The sequence below is a fragment of the Pyricularia grisea genome (genome assembly GCF_004355905.1).
Source record: "Pyricularia grisea strain NI907 chromosome Unknown Pyricularia_grisea_NI907_Scaffold_1, whole genome shotgun sequence".
Lineage (NCBI taxonomy): Eukaryota > Fungi > Ascomycota > Sordariomycetes > Magnaporthales > Pyriculariaceae > Pyricularia > Pyricularia grisea.
The window spans coordinates 5,473,636-5,493,047 of record NW_022156716.1 but is presented as its reverse complement, the minus strand read 5'-3'; the positions used below and the strand labels follow the sequence as shown (position 1 = coordinate 5,493,047).

Here is a 19,412-nt window from a genome sequence, read left to right as displayed (position 1 = left end):
GAGTTGAGGCCCTCTTACATGCCCGGGATCCCGTCTTGCCTCGAGCATGAAAGCAGATTCCCGTGTCGGTTGGATATCCCTCGACTTGTTTGTATATCATCCGGGCTTCGCGGATGAAACAATCATAATATTTGCTCCCGTACGGCCAGTCTGGAAAGCTACATTGCGGGCGGCATCCTTGATGTTAACAGTGATGACTCTGTAAATACTGACGAAGTGCTTCCTTCTAATCGGACGGATAAGTGCATGCAACACATCATGATGATGGTAGCAAATTAAAATGTCCCGAAACGCGAGGATGACCAACTTCGTTTGTCGGCTACCTATGTTGTTATTCATAACCGACAAAAATGACCCATCATGAAGTCTGTCTAGACTTGAAGTGGCGACGAGTGCGACTCGGGGACGTGACATGCACGGTTAGCGAAACCCACAGGCATTGGTAAAAAGCGAAAGTTTCCCTGAATTTACCTGCTTTGTTTTGATGGCGTCCCGCTGTCGCATTGAGTTTGCTGGCGGGGTCAATGAGGCAAGGGACCATTGATCAAGATAAGATCATAGCTGAAGGTCCTTCCTTACCTTGTCTCACATGTACGTACCTTCCTGACCTTACCAACTAGAACCTAGCTCTGGCACTGTCAGTGCGCATCCTATCACAGGCTGCCGCTACTTACATTGAATCCAATGGAAGAGAGGTGAGGGAGGTTACATCACCGAAGGAACCAAAAATTACCCCTCACAATCATACATTCAACGCTTCCAACTTCCTGGTTAGAACGGATTTTGTCCACCTACTCCGTTCCCGGGATAGAGCTAGATCTTAGCATTTCTTACCACCATCAGGCAAGACACAGTTTCGTTAGAATTTCAACACTGAGCCCTGTCAAATCATCATCATCTTCTCCTTCTTCCTCATTGTCGATCCTAAAGATCATTCCATCAATTCCCGATTGGCCACAAGGAATAACAAGGACATCTACCGCGAGTCGGCGTTTGCTCCAGCAAAGATGCATAAATTCCTACAGAAGCTCGAAGATAAAGTCGACGAGCTACTGGGCCAGGAGCAAGAGGAGCACTCCCACACTAATGAGGGGGCATGCGACAATTCTCATCCTGTGGAACACACCAACAATCGTTATCACTCGTTCAGCCCTCAGACGTCAGGAATCCCCAAGTGGTACGTTGACGGCGCGTCGTATTTCTGGGCCGTCTCTCATGCTCTAGAAGGTAGGTAATTGTCTAAAGTCGGAGTGTCTCTCAAGCCTACATGGTTATTGAACTTGCTGCTCTAATGCTGACTTTGTAATACAGAGGCAAGAGAAAGTATCTATATTTTAGACTGGTGGCTGAGCCCTGAGCTCTACTTGCGTCGACCCCCTGCACGCAATGAGCAGTATCGCCTGGACCGTATGCTTCATGCTGCGGCCGAACGGGGCGTGCAAATAAGGATTGTCGTTTACAAGGAAGTGCCCCAGGCGTTGACATGTAGGAGCCCTCCATTTTGACTCTCCAGTCTCATAGTCTAGTGTAATACTGCTTGGGCTTTTGTAACCGTGGCTAACCCGCTAAAATCGCTCAGTGAACTCGGCAGTAAGTTTGGAAAACAGTAGTTGCTATATGCACCAATGAAACTCTGAGCCTTGACATACTGATACCTTCCTAACCTACTCAACAAAAACCTAGCACACCAAACATTGGCTGGAAGGACTACATCCCAATATTAAAGTTTTCCGTCACCCTGATCACACCCCAAATGCCAACGACGTCCGCACTGAGCTTGCAGACTCGTTCCAGAACATTTCTTTGGGCTCATTCAAACTTTCTACCCTACCCATAGACACCCTCAAGAGTCTATATGGCACAGCAGATGACATTGTCCTTTACTGGGCACACCATGAAAAGCTTCTGATTGTGGACAATCATGTTGCATTCATGGGAGGGCTAGATATGTGCTTCGGCAGATATGATACCAACAGCCACCCCATCGCCGATGTTCACCCCGGAGATCTGGAGAAGATCGTCTTCCCCGGACAAGACTGTAAGTATGGTATTCTTTGTGGAAATGCCCGTTGTGGTTCCAGGGAGTAAAAGTCCTCCCCCACCTCCCTTTACCTCCGGGGATAACCAGCAAGTTTCCAATGGCTGACCCTTGGTTTCGACAGACAACAATGCCAGGGTAAGTTTTGAATTTCTTGCCGAGTCTCCGTCTAGCGATGTGAAGCAGAGGGAGGCTATCCTTATTGATCACCACTCGAATAACCAAACCTGACCATTGCTCTTTTTATACCGATAGGTCTATGACTTTGAAAATGTAGACAGGTGGGAGAACAACAAACTGGATCGCACTAAAAACTCCAGGATGGGCTGGTCCGATATTTCCATCAGTTTGAGCGGCAATATTGTCGGCAGTCTCCTTATCCATTTTGCAGAGCGCTGGTGAGTCGATATCAGCATAATTTGATTGTACACGATGTATGCCCTACTAACCTAGGTTTCTTTATGATAGGAACTATCTCTACGAAAAGAAGTACAGAACCAGGACTGATCGTGACTATAAGCTCATTGATGTACCTGGGGCGCACGCACCTCCGGCACCAGGTCTTCTGCCTGAGGGTGAGCACTTATTTGGTGGTCTCCATCGCCACTTCCGCCGCCACTTTGACCGTTACCTCCAGGGCCAAGACTCCCCACAGGAGCACCATAATCGGAGCGCCGGTGAAGGTCGGGATGCCGGTAACGGCAATGAAGCCCATATACAGCTCACTAGGAGGCGAGTATCATTCCATGTCAACGTTTACCGGACGACTACAAATCTGCACTTGCGCTAACGGCCATGAAACATTGCAGCGCCACCCAATGGAGCTCTGGGCTAGCAACAGAGCACTCGATAGCTAACGCCTACATCGACGCCATTACTAACGCCCAGCATTTTGTCTACATTGAGAACCAGTTCTTCATCACGGCTACGGGTAACAACCAGCGACCAGTAGAGAACCAACTTGGTGCGGCGATTGTGAATCGTATAGTGCGGGCCCACCAGAACAACGAGGCGTTCCACATCTTCGTCTTGATGCCTGCTGTGCCTGCCTTCGCGGGTGATCTGAAGTCGGATGGTGCCCTGGGGACTCGTGCAATCATGGAGTATCAATACAATAGTATCTCCCGGGGTGGTCACAGTATCATGGAGGTGGCACGACAGCAAGGCGTTGACGATCCCAGCCGCTATATAACGTTCTACAACCTGCGGAACTATGACCGTATCAACACAAGCGAAACGATGCAACGGGCGGAATCGCAGAGTGGCGTCCAGTATGAAGCTGCTCGCCGGGAGTTTGACGACAACGCCGAGAGGCATCACGATATGCGTGAACAGAACGAGGGACGCTATGGTGAACAGTACCGTCGATACCAGGATGCTGCTTCAAAGACGGAGGATCGAAGCGTAGGTGTCCCTGCTGAGAAGTGAATCAGTGCCCACCCACGGACCCAGACCAGGCTAACAATGGACATCGACAAAACATCCAGTGGGACACCATAAGCGCCTGCTACATGGACGGCGGCCCGGATATTCACAGTATCCCCTGGCATGGTAGTCCTGAATCCGAACTGGACGCCTTTGTCTCAGAGGAGCTGTACATTCACTCCAAGGTTCTCATTGCTGATGACCGTCTCGTCATATGCGGCTCTGCCAACCTCAACGATCGCTCACAGCTGGGCAACCACGATTCGGAAATCGCCGTTGTCATCGAGGATCCCACACCTGTGCGTTCCCGTATGAACGACCAGGACTTTATAGCCTCGCGATTTGCCACTTCACTGCGCCGCCAACTCTTTCGCAAACACCTAGGCCTTCTTCCCGATCAAAAGTGCGACAGACCCGATGCCAACTGGACCCCAGTGACCAGGGACCCCAACCGATACGATTGGGGCTCGCCCGCCGACGCCCTGGTGCAAGACCCAATGAGCCCACGATTCCTGGAGCTTTGGCGAAACACAGCGCGCACCAACACCGAGGTCTTCAGCAAAGCGTTCCACAACGTTCCCAACAACGCTGTGCGAACTTGGGAAGAATACGACAATTTCTTCTCGCGGCACTTCATCATCCCCGGCGCCGAGGCCAAGGAGGGAGACGAGCATCACGACGTGGACAACTCAGGCAAGGTAAACTACGGCCACGTCGTGCGGGACGAGTTCCCTGGTGGTGTGGTGGAGCTCAAGGATTGGCTCTCCCGCATCAGGGGCTCCCTGGTTGAGATGCCACTGGATTTTCTTGTCGATGTTCCCGAGATGGCCAAGCAAGGTCTATCTCTGAATGCCTTCACAGACGAGCTGTACACCTAAGCCGAGAGTTGTCCAAGGTTATGCGTGTGCTGTTTTTTTTTTTTTTGATATTTGAGTAAATTGCTCTCTTAGCTACTTCCGCCATCCTGCCGCGTTGGAATAGATACACGCTTTTTGTATTGGTACAGCTTTACACAAACATACCTGGTATGTTCATAAATAGTCGCGAATCCTGGACGACATTCCTTGTGTCACCAAACCAACATGATGGACTGTGACAAGAGTAAATGAGAACGTAGTCTATTCAGTACCCCAGTGCCCAAGAAATTAAGTGGCGCAATCGAAGGCGCCCAGTGACTACCCCAAAGTTATCGTTGACTGACTCTTTGAAAAAGTAACTGCCCATTTCCCAGACAGGTTATCACTTCCCCACCAGCCCCTATAATTCCAGACCAAAGCCCCATGACAGGGCGCCAATGTCGCCGGACGCATGAGCTGAACTGGTCAGAAAGAGCAACCGGGCCAGAGTCCTCAGCATGACATATGACACGGACTGCAGAGAAATATTATACAAGCGTATTTCATATCAATTGGTTTGAATATGGAGTCCGAGGCTCTCGTTGCCGGATCCTGCAAACCGTTCGTCGTTCGACTCCGCTGTACAAAGGAAAGGAAAGCAAGAAAACGAGAAAAAAAGAAGAAAAAAAAAAGATTCCCAACTTCGTTCGTATCCAGGATGGCTCCCCAGATCGTCCCCATATGCGTGGATAGTGGCGTTGCTGTTTTTTTTTTTTTTTTTTGTTTTTAATCGACCTTGCCGTTGGCGTTGGCACCAAGAAGAGGAGCCTTGACCTCATTCCTACCCAGGTTGTCATCAAGTCGGAAGTGGCCACGGGTGCGTCGGAGACGTCCACGGAACCAGGAGGCGCCGCCGAGGACAAGACCAAGAATGCAACCGGCGGTCAGGTAAGGGTGTTCCTGGAATGTCATGCGAATATCGAAGAAGATCTTCTCGAAGCTTGAAATGGTCAACTTGGGCTTGATCTTGTTAGGATTCCTGGTAACCTGGCCGATGGTCTCAAGAATAGATGTCCGAGACGGCAAGATGTAGTTTCCAGTGATAGTCTGGTCCCAATAGCGGCGGTTCTGCAGGCACAGTTTGTTAGCGACTCTGTATGCAAACCTGACGGTAACCCGGTGTTGTGGGAGAAAAAAAGAAGAAAAGAAGAAAAAAAAAAACTTACATCTTCATCGTTGATTATGACGCGCTCTCCATCCTTGACATCAACACCAAAGGTTGTGCGGATCCACCTCTGCCAGAATACGCCGTCGACCCAGGCAAATCCAACCTCCTTGCGGTCCGACTTATCCATGTTGATCCTGATGGCCTTGGCTGCCCGCAGAGCCCGCTGGTCGCCGCGGTCCTCAGCCTCCTCGACACGAAGCTGTTTGGCATCACGCAGCTCCTTGCGTTCCTGCTGGAAGGCGACAATCATCTTATCCATCCACTCGTTGGCTGCGCTCTTCATTTCACGGATAGCGCTGGTGTACGAATCCTGGTTCTGACGATCGAGTATGGCAAGCACAACGAGTCTTCCATCCATGATCTCGCGCGCGTTGGATGCAGTCAGCTCTGGCACGATAGGGAGCCAGACAGACTTCATCCACGTCAGCACCTGGTTGACATCGCGCATCCTGTCGGGGGTCAGAGGCGTGTAGTAAGTGGGACGTCCCTCACGAGAGACCAAAAGACGAGGCCAGGTAGTGATCTTGAACCTGTCATAAAGCCTACGATCTCTTGTCCTGACCAGCTTTGCCTTACCAATGAGGTTGAGAGGAAGACGCTCCAGGGCCAAGAAATCCTCGCTCGTGGTGGCATGGTCGTAGAAGTAAACAAAAATGACCTCCTCCTTCTTTTCAAGGGCCTCAAAAGACTCCAAATCGACATCTTGTACGCCGCTCGAGATGTCAATTGCCTTTTCGGCATAGTGGATCAAGTCGCCCAAGCCGCGAAGACCATCGTACTCGACGCGCTCGCCGCCCTTGAAAAACATGATGGTGGGGAAGCCGCGAATAGGAGCATCCTTGCAGAGGCGAGCCTCGACATCGCAGTTAACTTCACCAATGTTGAGCCGGCCCTTCATGTCCTTGGCTAGCTGTTGCCAGCTGGCTGCCATCGCCCGACAGTGACTGCACCAAGGGGCGTAGAATTTGACGAGCCAAGGCTCCTGCGTCATCGTGACCAAAGATTGGAATGTCTCAGCCGTCAGGGACACCGAGAGACCGTTCGGGTTCGGGTCAACAGGCTTCGCGGGCTTCCTCACAGGCGGCGTGAACTCGGGCCACCACTCGACAGCGTCGGTCTTAGAGCTCGATTTAGTCTTGTCGGCATCGTCCTTCTTATCTTCCGTAGTTGTGGATGATTTTTCGGTCGCTGAAGCGGGCTTGCTGTGTTTATCGGCAGCCTTTGCGTCCTTTGTGGTGTCTTTTGTGGTGTCCTTCGTGGTGTCCTTGGCGGTGTCTTTCTCAGATGCCGAGGAATCGTTGTCGGTCACCGGTGCAGACTTGGCGCCAGGCTCCGGAAGAGCGATCTTCTTAGGCCGGCTACCCGGTTTGGCAGCCTCCAACGTCTTCTCAATCGTCTCACTAAGAACATCCATCTCCTTGACTCCCTTGAACGTCTCTGCAGCCTCACCGTTTTTGTAGAGAATAGTAGTAGGGTATGAGCCAACGCCATTTTCGTGGCAAAGGTCAAAGTATGCTATGCAGTTTACGGTCGCAAAGTGAAAGTCGTAATAATCGGTGAAGTCAGAGGTAGTGCCTTTGGGCTTGGACGTGTAGTAAAACTCGTAGAGAGTCTGGAAGGTGGGCGCAAAAGTCTGGCAGTGAGGACAGTATGGACTGAGTGGCTAGTCAGCGCTGGGATCCAAGAACAATTTATTGACAAAAGATAAAAATAAAAAAAAAAAAAAAAAACCCTGATCATACCTGTAGTTTTTAACCATCATGAACTTGTGAGCCTTGATCTCCTTGTGAAAATTCTCTGGTGTAAGCTCGATCGCCGCGGGCACAGTCTTGCCGTTGAAAACTGTAGATTCTGTAGAATCCGATCCGGCGCCAGCTACGGCGCTCACCAATGTGAGGCCGAGCCATAGCGATAAGGCGAAAGGCCTCATCGTGGCAAGACTCGAGCGAACAAGCCGCCAGACGACGTAATCTTGGAGAGCCCGGGATAACTCAAGCAATCGAGATGGTTCGGTGAGAGGTGAATAGATGTCGGGGTGGTAGTCTTTAAACACAAGTCTTTGACGAGTCGGGTGTCGAGATGCTGCTGTTGGAGAGGCAGGTGTCGTAGACAGAATTTGTTCGCTTCCGCGGCGCGTGTTAACTTTATCTTCTACCGTGACATGGGCGCCACACAAAAGTCAATCCAATGCGCAGTAACCGATGAGGGCGATGTGTACGGATTAGGTTGCAGCGTCGTGCGTAGAAGCGCGGCGACTCGGGATTATTGGGCAAATCAAAGGTGATGAATGTCGCGCGCAGGATGCGTTCAGGAGTAGCAAAGTTGTAAAATGGCCACAGAGTACGCCAAGAGTTGGGTCCTTGGTAATAAAAGTCCACTCAGGAGGTGCTTGATAAACCCGCCGAACACCTCACGGGCATTGGCTGATTGGATTTCGCTGTTGCAGTGGATGCTGCCCTGCCCCGTATCTCCAAGCCTCACTAACGGGGTAGGGATTACCTAAGAAATTTTTATTGGAGCCATGCCATACTTGCTTGTACCTTTGCCAAGCCTCCAGGTTGCTACACCATATCTAAGGTACCTACTTTCTACTTTACTTTAAATGCCTACCTTACCTAGGATACCTACTCAGTACCTAAATGAGACAAACAAGTCCTATTTTGGTCAGAGGCATAAAATAACTGTGTCGCAGTTTTTAATGCGATGATCGTATCTATTTTTTGTCAATATCTTTTTGACTCTGGAAATAACAAAGATTAACCCAGCGCTATAGCACCTTCCACAAGTGACAAGTCTCAAAGTCAATTACCTCACCTACCTGTCACTGTCAGGTCGGTAGGCACACCTACACGTTGGCTCGCTCACCATACAACCACAGATACACACATCCACAAAAAGCATGTGTCCTGATCCGACATGACCTCAATTACCTATTGACTACACCCTTGCATGCCCATGGGCAATTGATCAATGTCGGTTTATTTTGAGAATTCACCTGGACGATTATGAGTCGTTCTAATCCTGGTGCATCATCCCCGTGAAGGTCCAAGTTCAATTTGCAGTGGGAAAGACGCATTGATACTGCAGGTTAAGACAACCCTGCCACCTAGGCGCTTTCGGCATGGACGGCATTGATAAAGAGGTTGGGATTGGCCCCCGATCATTGACGCGTCCAATCAGTCCCCCGAGAAAGAGACAAAAGACGGACAATGAAAGGCACGCCAGGCCAGACCCTTTGCTCAAGAACGAACAGGGTAGCACAGAGAGCGGCCCCGCCAGCGAGACCGCATCTGAGCCAGATGTTGACTCTGGAAGCAGAGGCGCTGAGCAAGCGCGCTCAAAGATGCCTTCACCAGCGATATTCAGCTCACCCTTTCGCCTGACTCATATTCGTGACCTCGGAGAGGAGGACAATGTCGATACTCTCAGCCTAAACGACATCATTGGTGATCCTCTGATTGCTGAATGCTGGGATTTTAATTACCTCCACGATATCGAGTTTCTTCTCGATGCCCTAGACCAAGACGTTCGCGACCTTGTCAGAGTGCATGTAGTCCATGGATTTTGGAAGAAAGACGATCCTAACCGGATTCTTCTTCAGGTATGACATCTTGAGCTTCAAATCTATCTGCTCAGGCTAAACGTTGACGACGTATCGTAGGATGATGCCGAAAAGCACAAAAATGTCGTGCTACACACGGCCTTTCTCCCTGAAATATTTGGCACTCATCACTCCAAGATGCTGGTCCTCTTGCGTCACGACGACACGGCGCAGGTTGTGATACACACCGCCAACATGATTCCGAAGGACTGGACCAATATGACCAACAGAATATGGCTCTCGCCTCGCCTTCCTCTTCTCCAAAGCCAGGATCCTGCAAATGGCTGCGAGTACGAAAGTTTGACCGAGGGCACTGGTGTCAAGTTTAAGGTGGATCTACTCAACTATCTGAAGGCATATGATGACAAACGTGTTGTCTGTCGAGACCTCGTAACAAATCTGGAAAAATATGACTTTTCCAGCATCCGCGGTACCCTCATCGCCAGCGTGCCGGGACGACATGATTTTACCGACTTGTCCACGAGTGCTTGGGGATGGGCAGCTATCAGGAGGGCGCTTCGGTCTGTGCCACTGCAAGTCGGTAAATCTGAAGTCGTGGTACAGGTTTCGTCCATCGCAACGCTCGGCCCAACAGACACTTGGCTCCAAAGAACACTCTTTGATTCCATGTGCCGAGGAAAGGCCGCCGTTGTTACACCAAGGCCGCAATTCAAGATCATGTTTCCCACTGCCGACGAGATTCGGCGCTCGTTGGATGGCTATGGTTCTGGTGGCTCCATACACACCAAGATACAGTCATCCCAGCAAGCAAAGCAGCTGATATATCAAAAACACCTACTTTGCCACTGGGCCAACGATTCGCCACATGGAAAAGGTACGTCTGTTGTGATTTCTCAACCTTTTTATTTCGGGGCGTAAAAGCTAAAACATGAGCTCAACTGTGCAGATCTTGACCAAAACGTTTCTATATTAGATGCGGGCCGGAACCGAGCTGCACCGCATATTAAGACTTACATCAGATATGGAGCTAATTCAATCGATTGGGCGCTGTTGTCTTCAGCCAACCTGTCAAAGCAAGCCTGGGGTGACGCGACAGGCGCGGGGGGCCAGACAAGGATATCATCATGGGAGATCGGAGTTCTTGTGTGGCCCGAGTTGTTCGCCAAAGATGCATTGATGACCGCCGTTGTCAAAAGAGACACACCCTCGACAGAAACGACGAATCCAGGCCTGGGTCGTCCTGTGGTAGGCCTGCGTTCCCCATACAGCATGCCGGTACAGAGATACGGACAAGGTGAAGCTCCTTGGGTGGCAACCTTGTCATATCCAGAACCTGACTGGGCAGGTAACACTTGGTGAATTGGCGAGCGATATTGGAAGAAGCGAAGAAGGAAAGAAAAAAAACCACCAGGATACCCATCGAGGGAACTGTGAAAACTGTACAAAATTCGGTCTTCATGAGGCATGTTTTCATTGGTCGCGTTCTCTTATTGAGTTGTGTCATGGCAGTCTGTGGTTTGAATGAACACAAAACACAAGGTTGCCGACTTATGATACTCATGAGCCAAGACGAAACGAAAGGACGCACTATGACGCCGTTGCTTTTTCATGTCATGGCCATGGACCTGCCACTTCGTCTGCGTTCTATCCATCAATTGACCCCCACGATATCTTGATTTCTTTCTCCTAAGCGCCAACAGCTTCAGGTTCCTTGGCTTCGTCAAAGCCATAGGTGGCCTTCAGCTTCTCGACGAGCGCAACGTACTTCTCTTGAGCTTGCTCGGGAGTAACACCCTCGTCGACGATCTTTTGCCAGGCGGCCTTCTTGGCCTTGGCCTACATGATAGAGAATCCATTTCTGTGTCAATATACTCGAACAGGCAGTAAAAGGGGCCAGGGTGTGGGCGGGTGAGAGCGGGGCTTACCTTGAGTTCGAACATGCCGGGAACCTCGGCCTTGGAGATGTCCTCGAAGGTACCGACCTTGAAAAGACCTGTCGCAACAGTGGTTAGCATGGAATGGAGGAGATGTTGCATGTCTGTTTTTTTTGTTGCCCAGAAAGCTAGCTAGGTAGCTGTGTCAAGAGTGCGACTTACCGTAGAGCTCGAGCAGCTCCTCGTTAGAAGGCTTCTTGAGCAGCTTCTTGGAGTCGACAATAGCCTTCTGGAAGGCCGCAGACTGTTCTTGAGCCATGTTTTGGTGATGTGTGTGTTTTTATTCTCGAAAGGACAATAGTTTGTGAGAGATAATAATTGGAATGAAGACGAGATTGATCTCTTTTTAATTAAGAAGATCTGGCGGGGTCGTAGTTTGTTGAGGAACTGAAGGAGTCTTGGTACCAATGTGACGGATGACATCTTCAGCGGGGGTGAGGCATGATGGCAAGTCATGTGGGGCAGCTAAAAGAGCCAGTTCGGGTGGGGAGCTCTTTACCGCTCCTGGACCGAAACATTGCACCGGGGCCCCTGAGCTGCCTCTTCCTGTGAACTACTGTACAACCCGCAGCCCGAAGGTGGCAGGTGCTCGGGCTCGTGACAAATTGTTTTCGGCTGTCACTAACGCCTTCCTGGCCAAAGGCTAAAGAATACCTTACCTACCTAGGTAAAGTAAGGTATAAGGTACCTACCTACTGTATCTACTACGTGGCCCGGCTACGCAGCCCAAGACCGATTTCGGCCCGACATAAAAAAATAAAAAGAATTATGGCAGTCCGTCTGCACATGGTGAGAAACAACCCGGCGTGCGTGCTTATCGTCCTCGTCCTGGCTGCCTAGGTAGGTAAGATAAGCTACAAAGTATGTAGGTACCTACAGTAGGCGGATAGTGTACGGGTACTTTGCCAAGCTTGCCTTGCTACCTTCTCGAGAAATGCGTGCAAGCTACTTTTTTGGTGAATCGGAGAAAGTTCTGAAAATATGTCGGGATGCAACCTTGATCAATGCGCTTGTGTTCCCGCAACAGTTTGTTTCAAGGTTGCATGTATGTTTTGTTTTGTACAAGACTAGTCGAACAAACAACGCCAGAGGAATATTCCACATTGTCCCTCCCTGTAAGAGGTCTATTCCGACGCCTGTGCAACATCCCGCTCGTACTTTTCTCTGAGATTCCTAAGTCCCTCGCCCAGCTTCAGCACCTCGCGAAGGAAGATGGTCTCTAATTCCTCTTTTGTGATCTTTTCTGGCAACCAGTCCTCTGAGGGTAGTGTTGACATGTCGGTCGGTTTTGAAGTCATGCTGCCATCCGCAGCAATGTTTTCTTCGAGAGAGGAGAGACTCTGCGATGTAAAGTCGATCAATCTCTTGGCGTAAAGAGCCGGCAGCTGGAGCGCGACCATTGACATGATCTTTTCAAATTGCTTGAGCTCCGGCATCTTGTCATCCAGATGTCTGTAAGAGCCCTCGATTTTAGGAGACACATCAAGAAGCTCAGTGACATCTGGCACACCCGAGTATCATGCACACTATGTTAGCATACAGCAGTAATTAAACCGGGATTTGCACTCTGCTGGACAGCTTACCTTGCCTGCACCGGACAGTGACGGAGCACAACCGACTGAGGATGATCTTGATTTGATTCCTCGGCCATGCTCTTAGGGCCAAAAATGCAGCTGCCATGGGAAGTTCATAGTCGTCAAAAAGCAATGCGATGTTGACGGCCATATCCAACTCTTGGGTGGACATGTCACGTCCTGAGCTGCGAAGCCATCTTTGCCTTTTGAGAACCACCCAGTTTGCCAGTCCCATCCCTTGATTGAGAGCTAGTCCCAGTTTCAGGAGCCCTGCCTGCTCCATCTCCTTGGCAGATACTGCGCAGCCTCTGTCTTGGACTTTGAGGGCACCCTGGGAAAAGTACTCGCCAAAGTAAAACTCGCTCGAGGAGTGAGTCTCATTCAAGTCTCCCAGCGTATCCCCGGGCCCTGCATCGAATTCTGCGTATCGAGCGTAGAGATAGGCGTCTCGGACAAAGGTGCCGCTTGGAAACTTGCTCGTATCAACCACATGGAGCCAAATGTCTTCCAGTTTGGAGCCATCCCGGCTGCTTCGATGTCGAAAGTATATCATGCGTAGTGCAAAGAGAAGCGAGCTCGTCCACGATACAAGATTGCACTTTTCCGTTCGACGTGCCCGCGCCCGAGTCCTGGGCCACCAACGGGCGTGTCGGTTTAGGTCTGCGGCCACCTTGTCGCCGCTTCGGAGGAGGATATCGGTCCGGTTTGTGGCCGCGGCGGGCCGCTCTGCTGCGTCTTTGGAAGCCACCCAGATGTCGTCGTTTCGGCCTTGCGACTTGCGTGAATAGGTCCGGTATAGAAATCTAGGGACGTCATCCAAGCAAATTTCCCCATTGGACAAGCCAGGCGCCGATCCAGGAACAAAAGGTACACCCTCTGGCGATGGGTCATGTATATTAGTAGTATTGGAGGCCTGCAACGAGCCTAGCTCCTCAATAAGTACAGATATTGTGGACTTCATTGCGGTACCAGCAGATTCTGCAAACTACCTAGACACACGATATGTAGGTAACAGGAAGCAAGTATAAGGGCCGGCCTAGCTTTCCCATGATGAATGTGGGGTGCCACATTCTCCCCTCATATTCTTATATGTCTAGGAAAGAATCCTGAAGGATAGACAGAGTTTTGCAAGTCGGCGCCTCCGCATTCTGGTTCTTGACTCACGGATCACCCTTCATCTGAAGACACCTTTTGTGAGCTCGTGCGGTCCGGGATCGGGTTATATATAGGCAATTTAGCTACCTTACCTAGGTAGGTAAGGTTTGGTCATTAGGGCCACAGATTTGCAAGAGATATTCGGCGGCAAGTGATACTGAGTGGCGATTTAATCGTAACCTCAGTGTGAGCTGAGCACATATGGTTTCAAGCCGAGGCACCCCGTCTGCAGCTTTCTCCTCAAGTTGTCTCTACCCTTTTTTCCTTGCTGGGCCACCTGCGGGTACGAGAGCGGAAGCGACTTCAATAGAAAAGTAACATTGATCTGTTCTTGTTAGCAGCTTCAGAAGAGTCTAGAAAAGATCCATAACGTCGGCCGAGATCAAACATCTGGTAGCCTAATTACCTCAGGTTCGTCGCGATTTGATCTGGTAATGGATTGGGCAAAGATTGGCAAAGAAGAGCCACGACACTGGCTTAAAATAAGCGCAGAGATAGACGATGATCGCCAATTAATCTCGGTTTACTTTGTTTGTCATTTGAACCCCCATTTGATATACGCGTAATCCATTTGACGTATACAGGGTTAATAAGGTTATCAACGACAGCTGTGCAATTGATTGATGCGTTCGTTTCCGGGCCGCTATTGAATGGATAAAAGGCAGTGGAGGTTTGAGACTTGACTAAGGTAAGGTTCAATTATCATTACCTTTGGCGTACGTAGTCTTGTATCCACTTCCCAAGAAAGCAATCCCACAGTCAAGTCCAGCCCCCATGCTTACCTTCCCTTATGGCTGCGTAAGGTGCATGCCTGTTTTTCTTCTTCTTACTTTTTTTTTTCAACTCGATTCCCTTGCCGGATCGTTTAGCCTAACAAGCCAATCGCCGTCAGCAGCTGATGAGTGACAACCTTTTGTTTTGTTCCGAACAAGCAAACCGTGGTTTTGTAATCCTCAAACCACCAGTCCCCTGACTTGTGCCACAGACGCAATCGTGCTTCTACTCCTGACTACCTACCTGCTTGATCCATGTATCATGGGCCCATACGCCCTGTCACCCAAGGGCCTGTAGGCTCCATTCACTCACTTCCTTCGGCTTCTCTGCGGGAGCTAATCTGGGACGCCGAACGGACCGCACGTACTAGAGACCTACCGTAACCTATCTAGCTTTTTTTTTTTTTTTTTTTTTTTTTTTTTTTTTTTTTTTTTTGGGTACTTGATTCCTGGATATATCAATCGCACTTGCTGTCGATTTTGTCATTGTATCCATTGCTTCGAAGGCTTCTGCGTCGTTTTGTCACCCCTGCTCTCCCTACAAAGTTTTTAGCGGATTGCTTTTGCTCTCTTCTACCCTCTGGTATACCTACTCTACAGGCTTTAGACAGTAACCAAAAGACAAACTCTTCACAAAATGAGCAACCCAAAAACCATCGTCATTCTTGGCGGCTCTTACGCTGGTGTGTTGGTTGCACACACTCTGTTGAAAAAGCATAAAACATGCAAAGTCATACTGGTCTCCAAGGTCAGTTTGAGATGTGAATGGGATGGACTGGTTAGAAGTGGGAAGGCCGAGATATCTTGAAACTCTTAAGCTTCGATCACCTTTTTTTTTCTGGATATCAAAAGAGGGCCAACCGAGATATCAACTCTTTGCAGGACAACTGGAAAAAATGCTTTCATTTTCACCACCACAAAAAAAAAAAAAAAAAGGCTAACATCTGCCATAGAACAGCCACTTCTACTGGAACATTGCTTCAGTGCGCGCCATCATCCCCGGCGTAATCAAGGATGAGGAGATCCTGCAGCCCCTGACCAAGGCCCTCTCCCACTACCCCGAGGATCGCTGGGAGGTGGTCGTCGGCAGCGCCGAGGCCTCCGACTTTGCCGCAAAGACCGTCACAGTCGCGCTGGGCGATGGCGGGGATAGCCGCACGCTGACGTACGACCACCTCGTGCTGGCCACGGGTGCCAACAACGCCGGCGACCAGAGCGTGCCGTGGAAGGCGAACGGCACGCACGAGGAGCTGGTCCAGAGCCTGCGCGACACGGCCGAGCGCGTCAAGAACGCCTCGGTGGTCGTCATCGCCGGCGGCGGTTCCACCGGCGTCGAGCTCGCAGGCGAGATCGGTTACGAGTACGGCAAGACCAAGGAGATCTACCTCGTAACGGGGGACAAGGAGCTGCTGGGCGGCGACAGCACCGCCTCCTCGGCCCTCTCCGAGCTCGCCAAGCTCAACGTAAAGGTCCGCACCGAATCTCGCGTCCAGTCCACCGAAAACACCGAGGACGGCAAGACCAAGGTCACATTTGTCGGCGGTGGCGAGCCCATCATGACGGACGTATACCTGCCGACCATGGGCATGGTTCCCAACACTCAGTACATCGACCCCAAGTTCCTGAACGAGAACAAGTATGTCGCCGTGGACGAGTTCTACCGCATCAAGGGAGGTGGTGCCGAAGGGGTTTGGGCTGCCGGAGATATCGTGTCCTCGCCCAGGGCGAGTTTCCTGATCACAGAGAAACAGGTAAGTAATGCACAACCGTTGCACAATTGCCAATATTACAGCTTAAAAACCGCATAGACTCGTTTTGCTGACGGTCAACCTGCTTGTGAATTATTATTAGGCGGCCGGCGTTGCCAACAACATCCTCAACGCCCTTGCCGGCTCGCCGCCTGCCGTTGTGAAACCACTGCCGGTCGACATCTTCGCCATGTCGGTCGGTCGTAGCCGGGGTGTTGGCCGGATGGGCCCCATCAAGCTGTTGTCCTTCATGGTCTGGCTGGCAAAGGGCAGGAATTTGTCCTTACCTAAAATGGCGGGCTACATGGAAGGAAGCGTCGCATAGATTGGGTTGGCTTGCGACGAGAAGGAATGCGGGTGTACGAGTAGAACGGTATGTAGATAGTCCACGAGAGCAAATATCTGCCCGGATGGATAGACACAAAATTACCCTAATAAATTATACAGCCATGTCAGAACGGTATGTGCGCAGTCAAAGCCTGGAAATGCTAGCAAGAGATGTTCAAGACCATATACAGCAAATCGTACCCAAAATCATCATGAACCAACTCGGGGCGTGATCAACCCCTTTAGTCTGAGCTTTAGTGGGTAGCCAACCCTTGAGATGATTTTTTTTTTCTTTTTTTTTTTTTTTTTAAAAAAAAAAAAAAAGAAAAGAAAAACTCCATCACAAGACAGCTTCCCAAGGAGTCACTGAAGCCAAGCGAGTAAAAATAAAACCTGGCTCTCCCCTATCAAAGGTAACATCTCCGCTCACCTGCCGGCCTTCTCGTCCTCGATTTGCCGACGCAATTCTTCGAGGTGTTTTTGCCTCGACCTCAGGTGCGACGCCAGGCCATCGGTCTGCTCACGAACTGTCTGCAAATCATCTTGTATCCCGTTGAGGCTTCCACCACCCTGACCCTTGGTGTTGCCCTCTTCTATCTCCCGCAGTTGCTTCCGCTTGTAATCAAGAAGCTGCTCCAGCTCCCGTTTGACAAGCGCCGGCTTCGAATCGCGCTTGCCACCCTTCCGCCTCTCAGCATCAGCCTCCACCCTCGCCATCTTGGCATCCAGCTCAGCGAGCTGTTTCTTCAGTCGCACCTCCTCCCATTCAGAATCCGCCTGGGCGCTGGAAAAGTCGGTTCCAGAAGTCTTGAAGCTGCCACGCCCCAGACGGGTCAGGTACTGATCACCGAACTTGGCCTTGCGGCCCGTGGAGGTCTCATCATCGGCCTTGGTTGCCCACCGCGAGGCTCCCTGCTTGTCAACCTGGTAATCGATCTTGTTGCGCTCGAAAGAAGCGCGGAGAGACGCAGGAACCGTCCTGGGAATCCGGTAGCCTTCGTGGCGGTAGTTGAGAATGTGAAGAAAGGCGAGGCAGGCGTCTTTGTTGATCGTAGGGCCAGCTGAAGGGTTGATCAGGTTCCAGGCCGACCTAATGTCTGTATCTGGGACATCGAGTGATTCGTAAAGGTCCTCGAGGGCGCCGACTGAATGTTGCCAAGTTATTATGTGTTAGCTAACAACCTTCTGAGGTAGACATGGACACGAGTACTGGTTTGACTTACACGACACTTCTCCCCGCATGTCCCTATTCTCCTGGTATATGGATTCGTACTTGGACTTATCCGCCGGGCTCATATACCAGTCGAACCCATCCTTGAGGCCCGGGGAGTCGGGGTCATCGTCCACGCGCTCGAATTGTACTTGCTTTCCTGTCAGAGCTCGGTTGGCTTGGACAAGGTGTGCCTTGGATTCTGGGACGAGCCAATCCGGGAGTGTAGTCGGGACGTCGGCGTGTTCCTGAGAGAGGGGTCGCCAAGTTAGTAAAAAATAATTGATAGAGAGAACAACCAGCATCACGACCGAGTAGAGACGGGCGGCGCCACATCCATCATGGCCTTCCGCCCGCCGCTGGTTCAATCAGCATCCTACGCACCCCGTTAAGTATGTCAAAGATGACACGCATGGCCACGCAAAACTCCTCAAAGTCCAGGTTTCCATCATTGTCGACGTCGGCAAGATCCCACACCCTCTCGAGCTGATCATCGCGAAGCCCCGAGTTCTTGAGCACGGGTGCCGCCTGCTCTCCCGTCAGGAACTTGGAGCCATTCGTCCTCGCGCTGAAGATGTTCCAGTACGTCTCAATCTCCTGAGCCTCTATGCGAGGTGCCATCTTGAATTACTGAATGCGCAAAGGCGCAGGGCTTTTGTCCGCTGTTGCGAAGCGCTGGGGGGGATGTTCTGGAGTGGATCGGGACGTATCGAGGTAGCGAAGCTAATTGTCGGTGTCCGTGTTCAGTTCCAGGGCGCGACAACGTACAGGCGTGTGGTGGTATTCGGTGCTTATAAATTATTCTTCTAGTAGATTTTATAGCTTCGCAATTCACCAGTGATTAAGCTCGAATACTGCGCACTCACTGAGTGCATCAAGTCAAGTAATCTCAATGATAGTGTCGGCAGCCCGATGACGATGCAGTTGGCAGTGGAGCGCCCCGACGTTGCCAGGTACCGAGGGGATGCTAATGCTATCATTGGGCAGGCGCTGAGGTGGGCTGGTCTTGGCTTGGAGCTCATTGACCTGGAAAGGTTTCGGTGCTTTGGCTTGCGCGTACTCGGATCTCTAGGGTTCGGGTTCTCAGGGGCCTCGCCAATTTCGGATTGACCCCCTTTTTTTTCATCTTCTTTCACGTCGCCTGCTTGCTCTACAAACTCAACACGCAACACAGCCATGTTTTTGTGTCGGTCTTTGTTTTCCCTTGGGATTGAAAGTCCGTGAAATCTGCGAGAATCTACTTGAGCTATGTGATCTCAAATTCCCTAAAGAGTCAATCTACGCTTCTTGTTGTCCTGCCTGATAAAGCTCTCAAATCAATATATCATCTGAGATAATTGGAGTCTGACGCTGCCACCAACTACTACACTGCCAGTTCTCCTCCTGGTTCCTGAATACCGAAAATTCCCCATGTCCAAATTCAATATCTCCCGACACCCGTCTCGAGATGAAGAATATCATTTGCAAGATAGATTGTCCTGCTACTTTCAACTTGGTAGCCTCACCATCCCCATCCAAGTAGCCTGATTGACCAAAGGCGATCAATAGGCTCTCAGGTATTATTTCTTTCCTGGAAAACCCCCCTTACGGACAGCTGACTAA

At 50.7% G+C, this 19,412-nt stretch overlaps 7 protein-coding genes across 7 annotated transcripts; 3 read left to right on the top strand and 4 right to left on the bottom strand.

Annotated features, from left to right (window-relative positions):
- The first annotated feature begins 694 nt into the window (after positions 1-694).
- On the top strand, positions 695-5,087 carry PgNI_01688 (uncharacterized protein). The gene is made up of 9 exons (XM_031121760.1): positions 695-1,227; positions 1,312-1,485; positions 1,580-1,590; positions 1,684-2,038; positions 2,163-2,176; positions 2,294-2,436; positions 2,559-2,774; positions 2,848-3,442; positions 3,526-5,087. Exons 1-9 carry the CDS (start codon positions 1,008-1,010, stop codon positions 4,339-4,341), a joined length of 2,544 nt encoding a protein of 847 aa, XP_030986626.1. The 5' UTR covers positions 695-1,007; the 3' UTR covers positions 4,342-5,087.
- PgNI_01687 (uncharacterized protein) lies at positions 5,058-7,822 on the bottom strand. Its single transcript, XM_031121759.1, has 3 exons — positions 7,270-7,822; positions 5,526-7,182; positions 5,058-5,427 (listed from the first exon to the last, which is right to left on the bottom strand). The coding sequence occupies exons 1-3, from the start codon at positions 7,455-7,457 to the stop codon at positions 5,086-5,088; spliced, it is 2,187 nt and encodes a 728-aa protein (XP_030986629.1). The 5' UTR covers positions 7,458-7,822; the 3' UTR covers positions 5,058-5,085.
- Positions 7,823-8,648: 826 nt separating this feature from the next.
- Positions 8,649-10,448, top strand: PgNI_01686 (uncharacterized protein; the record flags this gene model as incomplete). The annotated part of the gene is made up of 3 exons (XM_031121758.1): positions 8,649-9,128; positions 9,189-9,963; positions 10,036-10,448. The coding sequence occupies 3 exons, from the start codon at positions 8,649-8,651 to the stop codon at positions 10,446-10,448; spliced, it is 1,668 nt and encodes a 555-aa protein (XP_030986628.1).
- A 327-nt stretch (positions 10,449-10,775) lies between these two features.
- PgNI_01685 (uncharacterized protein) lies at positions 10,776-11,282 on the bottom strand (the record flags this gene model as incomplete). The annotated part of the gene is made up of 3 exons (XM_031121757.1): positions 10,776-10,925; positions 11,015-11,082; positions 11,186-11,282. The coding sequence occupies 3 exons, from the start codon at positions 11,280-11,282 to the stop codon at positions 10,776-10,778; spliced, it is 315 nt and encodes a 104-aa protein (XP_030986631.1).
- Positions 11,283-12,147: 865 nt separating this feature from the next.
- On the bottom strand, positions 12,148-13,558 carry PgNI_01684 (uncharacterized protein; the record flags this gene model as incomplete). Its single annotated transcript, XM_031121756.1, has 2 exons — positions 12,148-12,524; positions 12,607-13,558. 2 exons carry the CDS (start codon positions 13,556-13,558, stop codon positions 12,148-12,150), a joined length of 1,329 nt encoding a protein of 442 aa, XP_030986630.1.
- A 1,604-nt stretch (positions 13,559-15,162) lies between these two features.
- PgNI_01683 (uncharacterized protein) lies at positions 15,163-16,628 on the top strand (the record flags this gene model as incomplete). The annotated part of the gene is made up of 3 exons (XM_031121755.1): positions 15,163-15,273; positions 15,479-16,276; positions 16,377-16,628. 3 exons carry the CDS (start codon positions 15,163-15,165, stop codon positions 16,596-16,598), a joined length of 1,131 nt encoding a protein of 376 aa, XP_030986633.1. The 3' UTR covers positions 16,599-16,628.
- Positions 16,629-16,768: 140 nt separating this feature from the next.
- PgNI_01682 (uncharacterized protein) lies at positions 16,769-18,714 on the bottom strand. The gene is made up of 3 exons (XM_031121754.1): positions 18,195-18,714; positions 17,824-18,058; positions 16,769-17,745 (listed from the first exon to the last, which is right to left on the bottom strand). The coding sequence occupies exons 1-3, from the start codon at positions 18,429-18,431 to the stop codon at positions 17,027-17,029; spliced, it is 1,191 nt and encodes a 396-aa protein (XP_030986632.1). The 5' UTR covers positions 18,432-18,714; the 3' UTR covers positions 16,769-17,026.
- Positions 18,715-19,412: the final 698 nt, after the last annotated feature.

Excerpts from the sequence above, each read along its gene's own strand:
- PgNI_01688 (XM_031121760.1), top strand. The coding sequence starts at position 1,008 with ATGCATAAATTCCTACAGAAGCTCGAAGATAAAGTCGACGAGCTACTG. Across the intron at positions 2,775-2,847 it reads TACAGCTCACTAGGAGGCGA|CGCCACCCAATGGAGCTCTG; the intron begins GTATCATTCCAT and ends GAAACATTGCAG. Across the intron at positions 3,443-3,525 it reads CAAAGACGGAGGATCGAAGC|TGGGACACCATAAGCGCCTG; the intron begins GTAGGTGTCCCT and ends CAAAACATCCAG.
- PgNI_01687 (XM_031121759.1), bottom strand. The coding sequence starts at position 7,457 with ATGAGGCCTTTCGCCTTATCGCTATGGCTCGGCCTCACATTGGTGAGC. Across the intron at positions 7,183-7,269 it reads ATGATGGTTAAAAACTACAG|TCCATACTGTCCTCACTGCC; the intron begins GTATGATCAGGG and ends CTAGCCACTCAG. Across the intron at positions 5,428-5,525 it reads TCATAATCAACGATGAAGAT|AACCGCCGCTATTGGGACCA; the intron begins GTAAGTTTTTTT and ends CTGTGCCTGCAG.
- PgNI_01682 (XM_031121754.1), bottom strand. The coding sequence starts at position 18,431 with ATGGCACCTCGCATAGAGGCTCAGGAGATTGAGACGTACTGGAACATC. Across the intron at positions 18,059-18,194 it reads TCTTTGACATACTTAACGGG|GAACACGCCGACGTCCCGAC; the intron begins GTGCGTAGGATG and ends CCCCTCTCTCAG. Across the intron at positions 17,746-17,823 it reads CATGCGGGGAGAAGTGTCGT|TCGGCGCCCTCGAGGACCTT; the intron begins GTAAGTCAAACC and ends GGCAACATTCAG.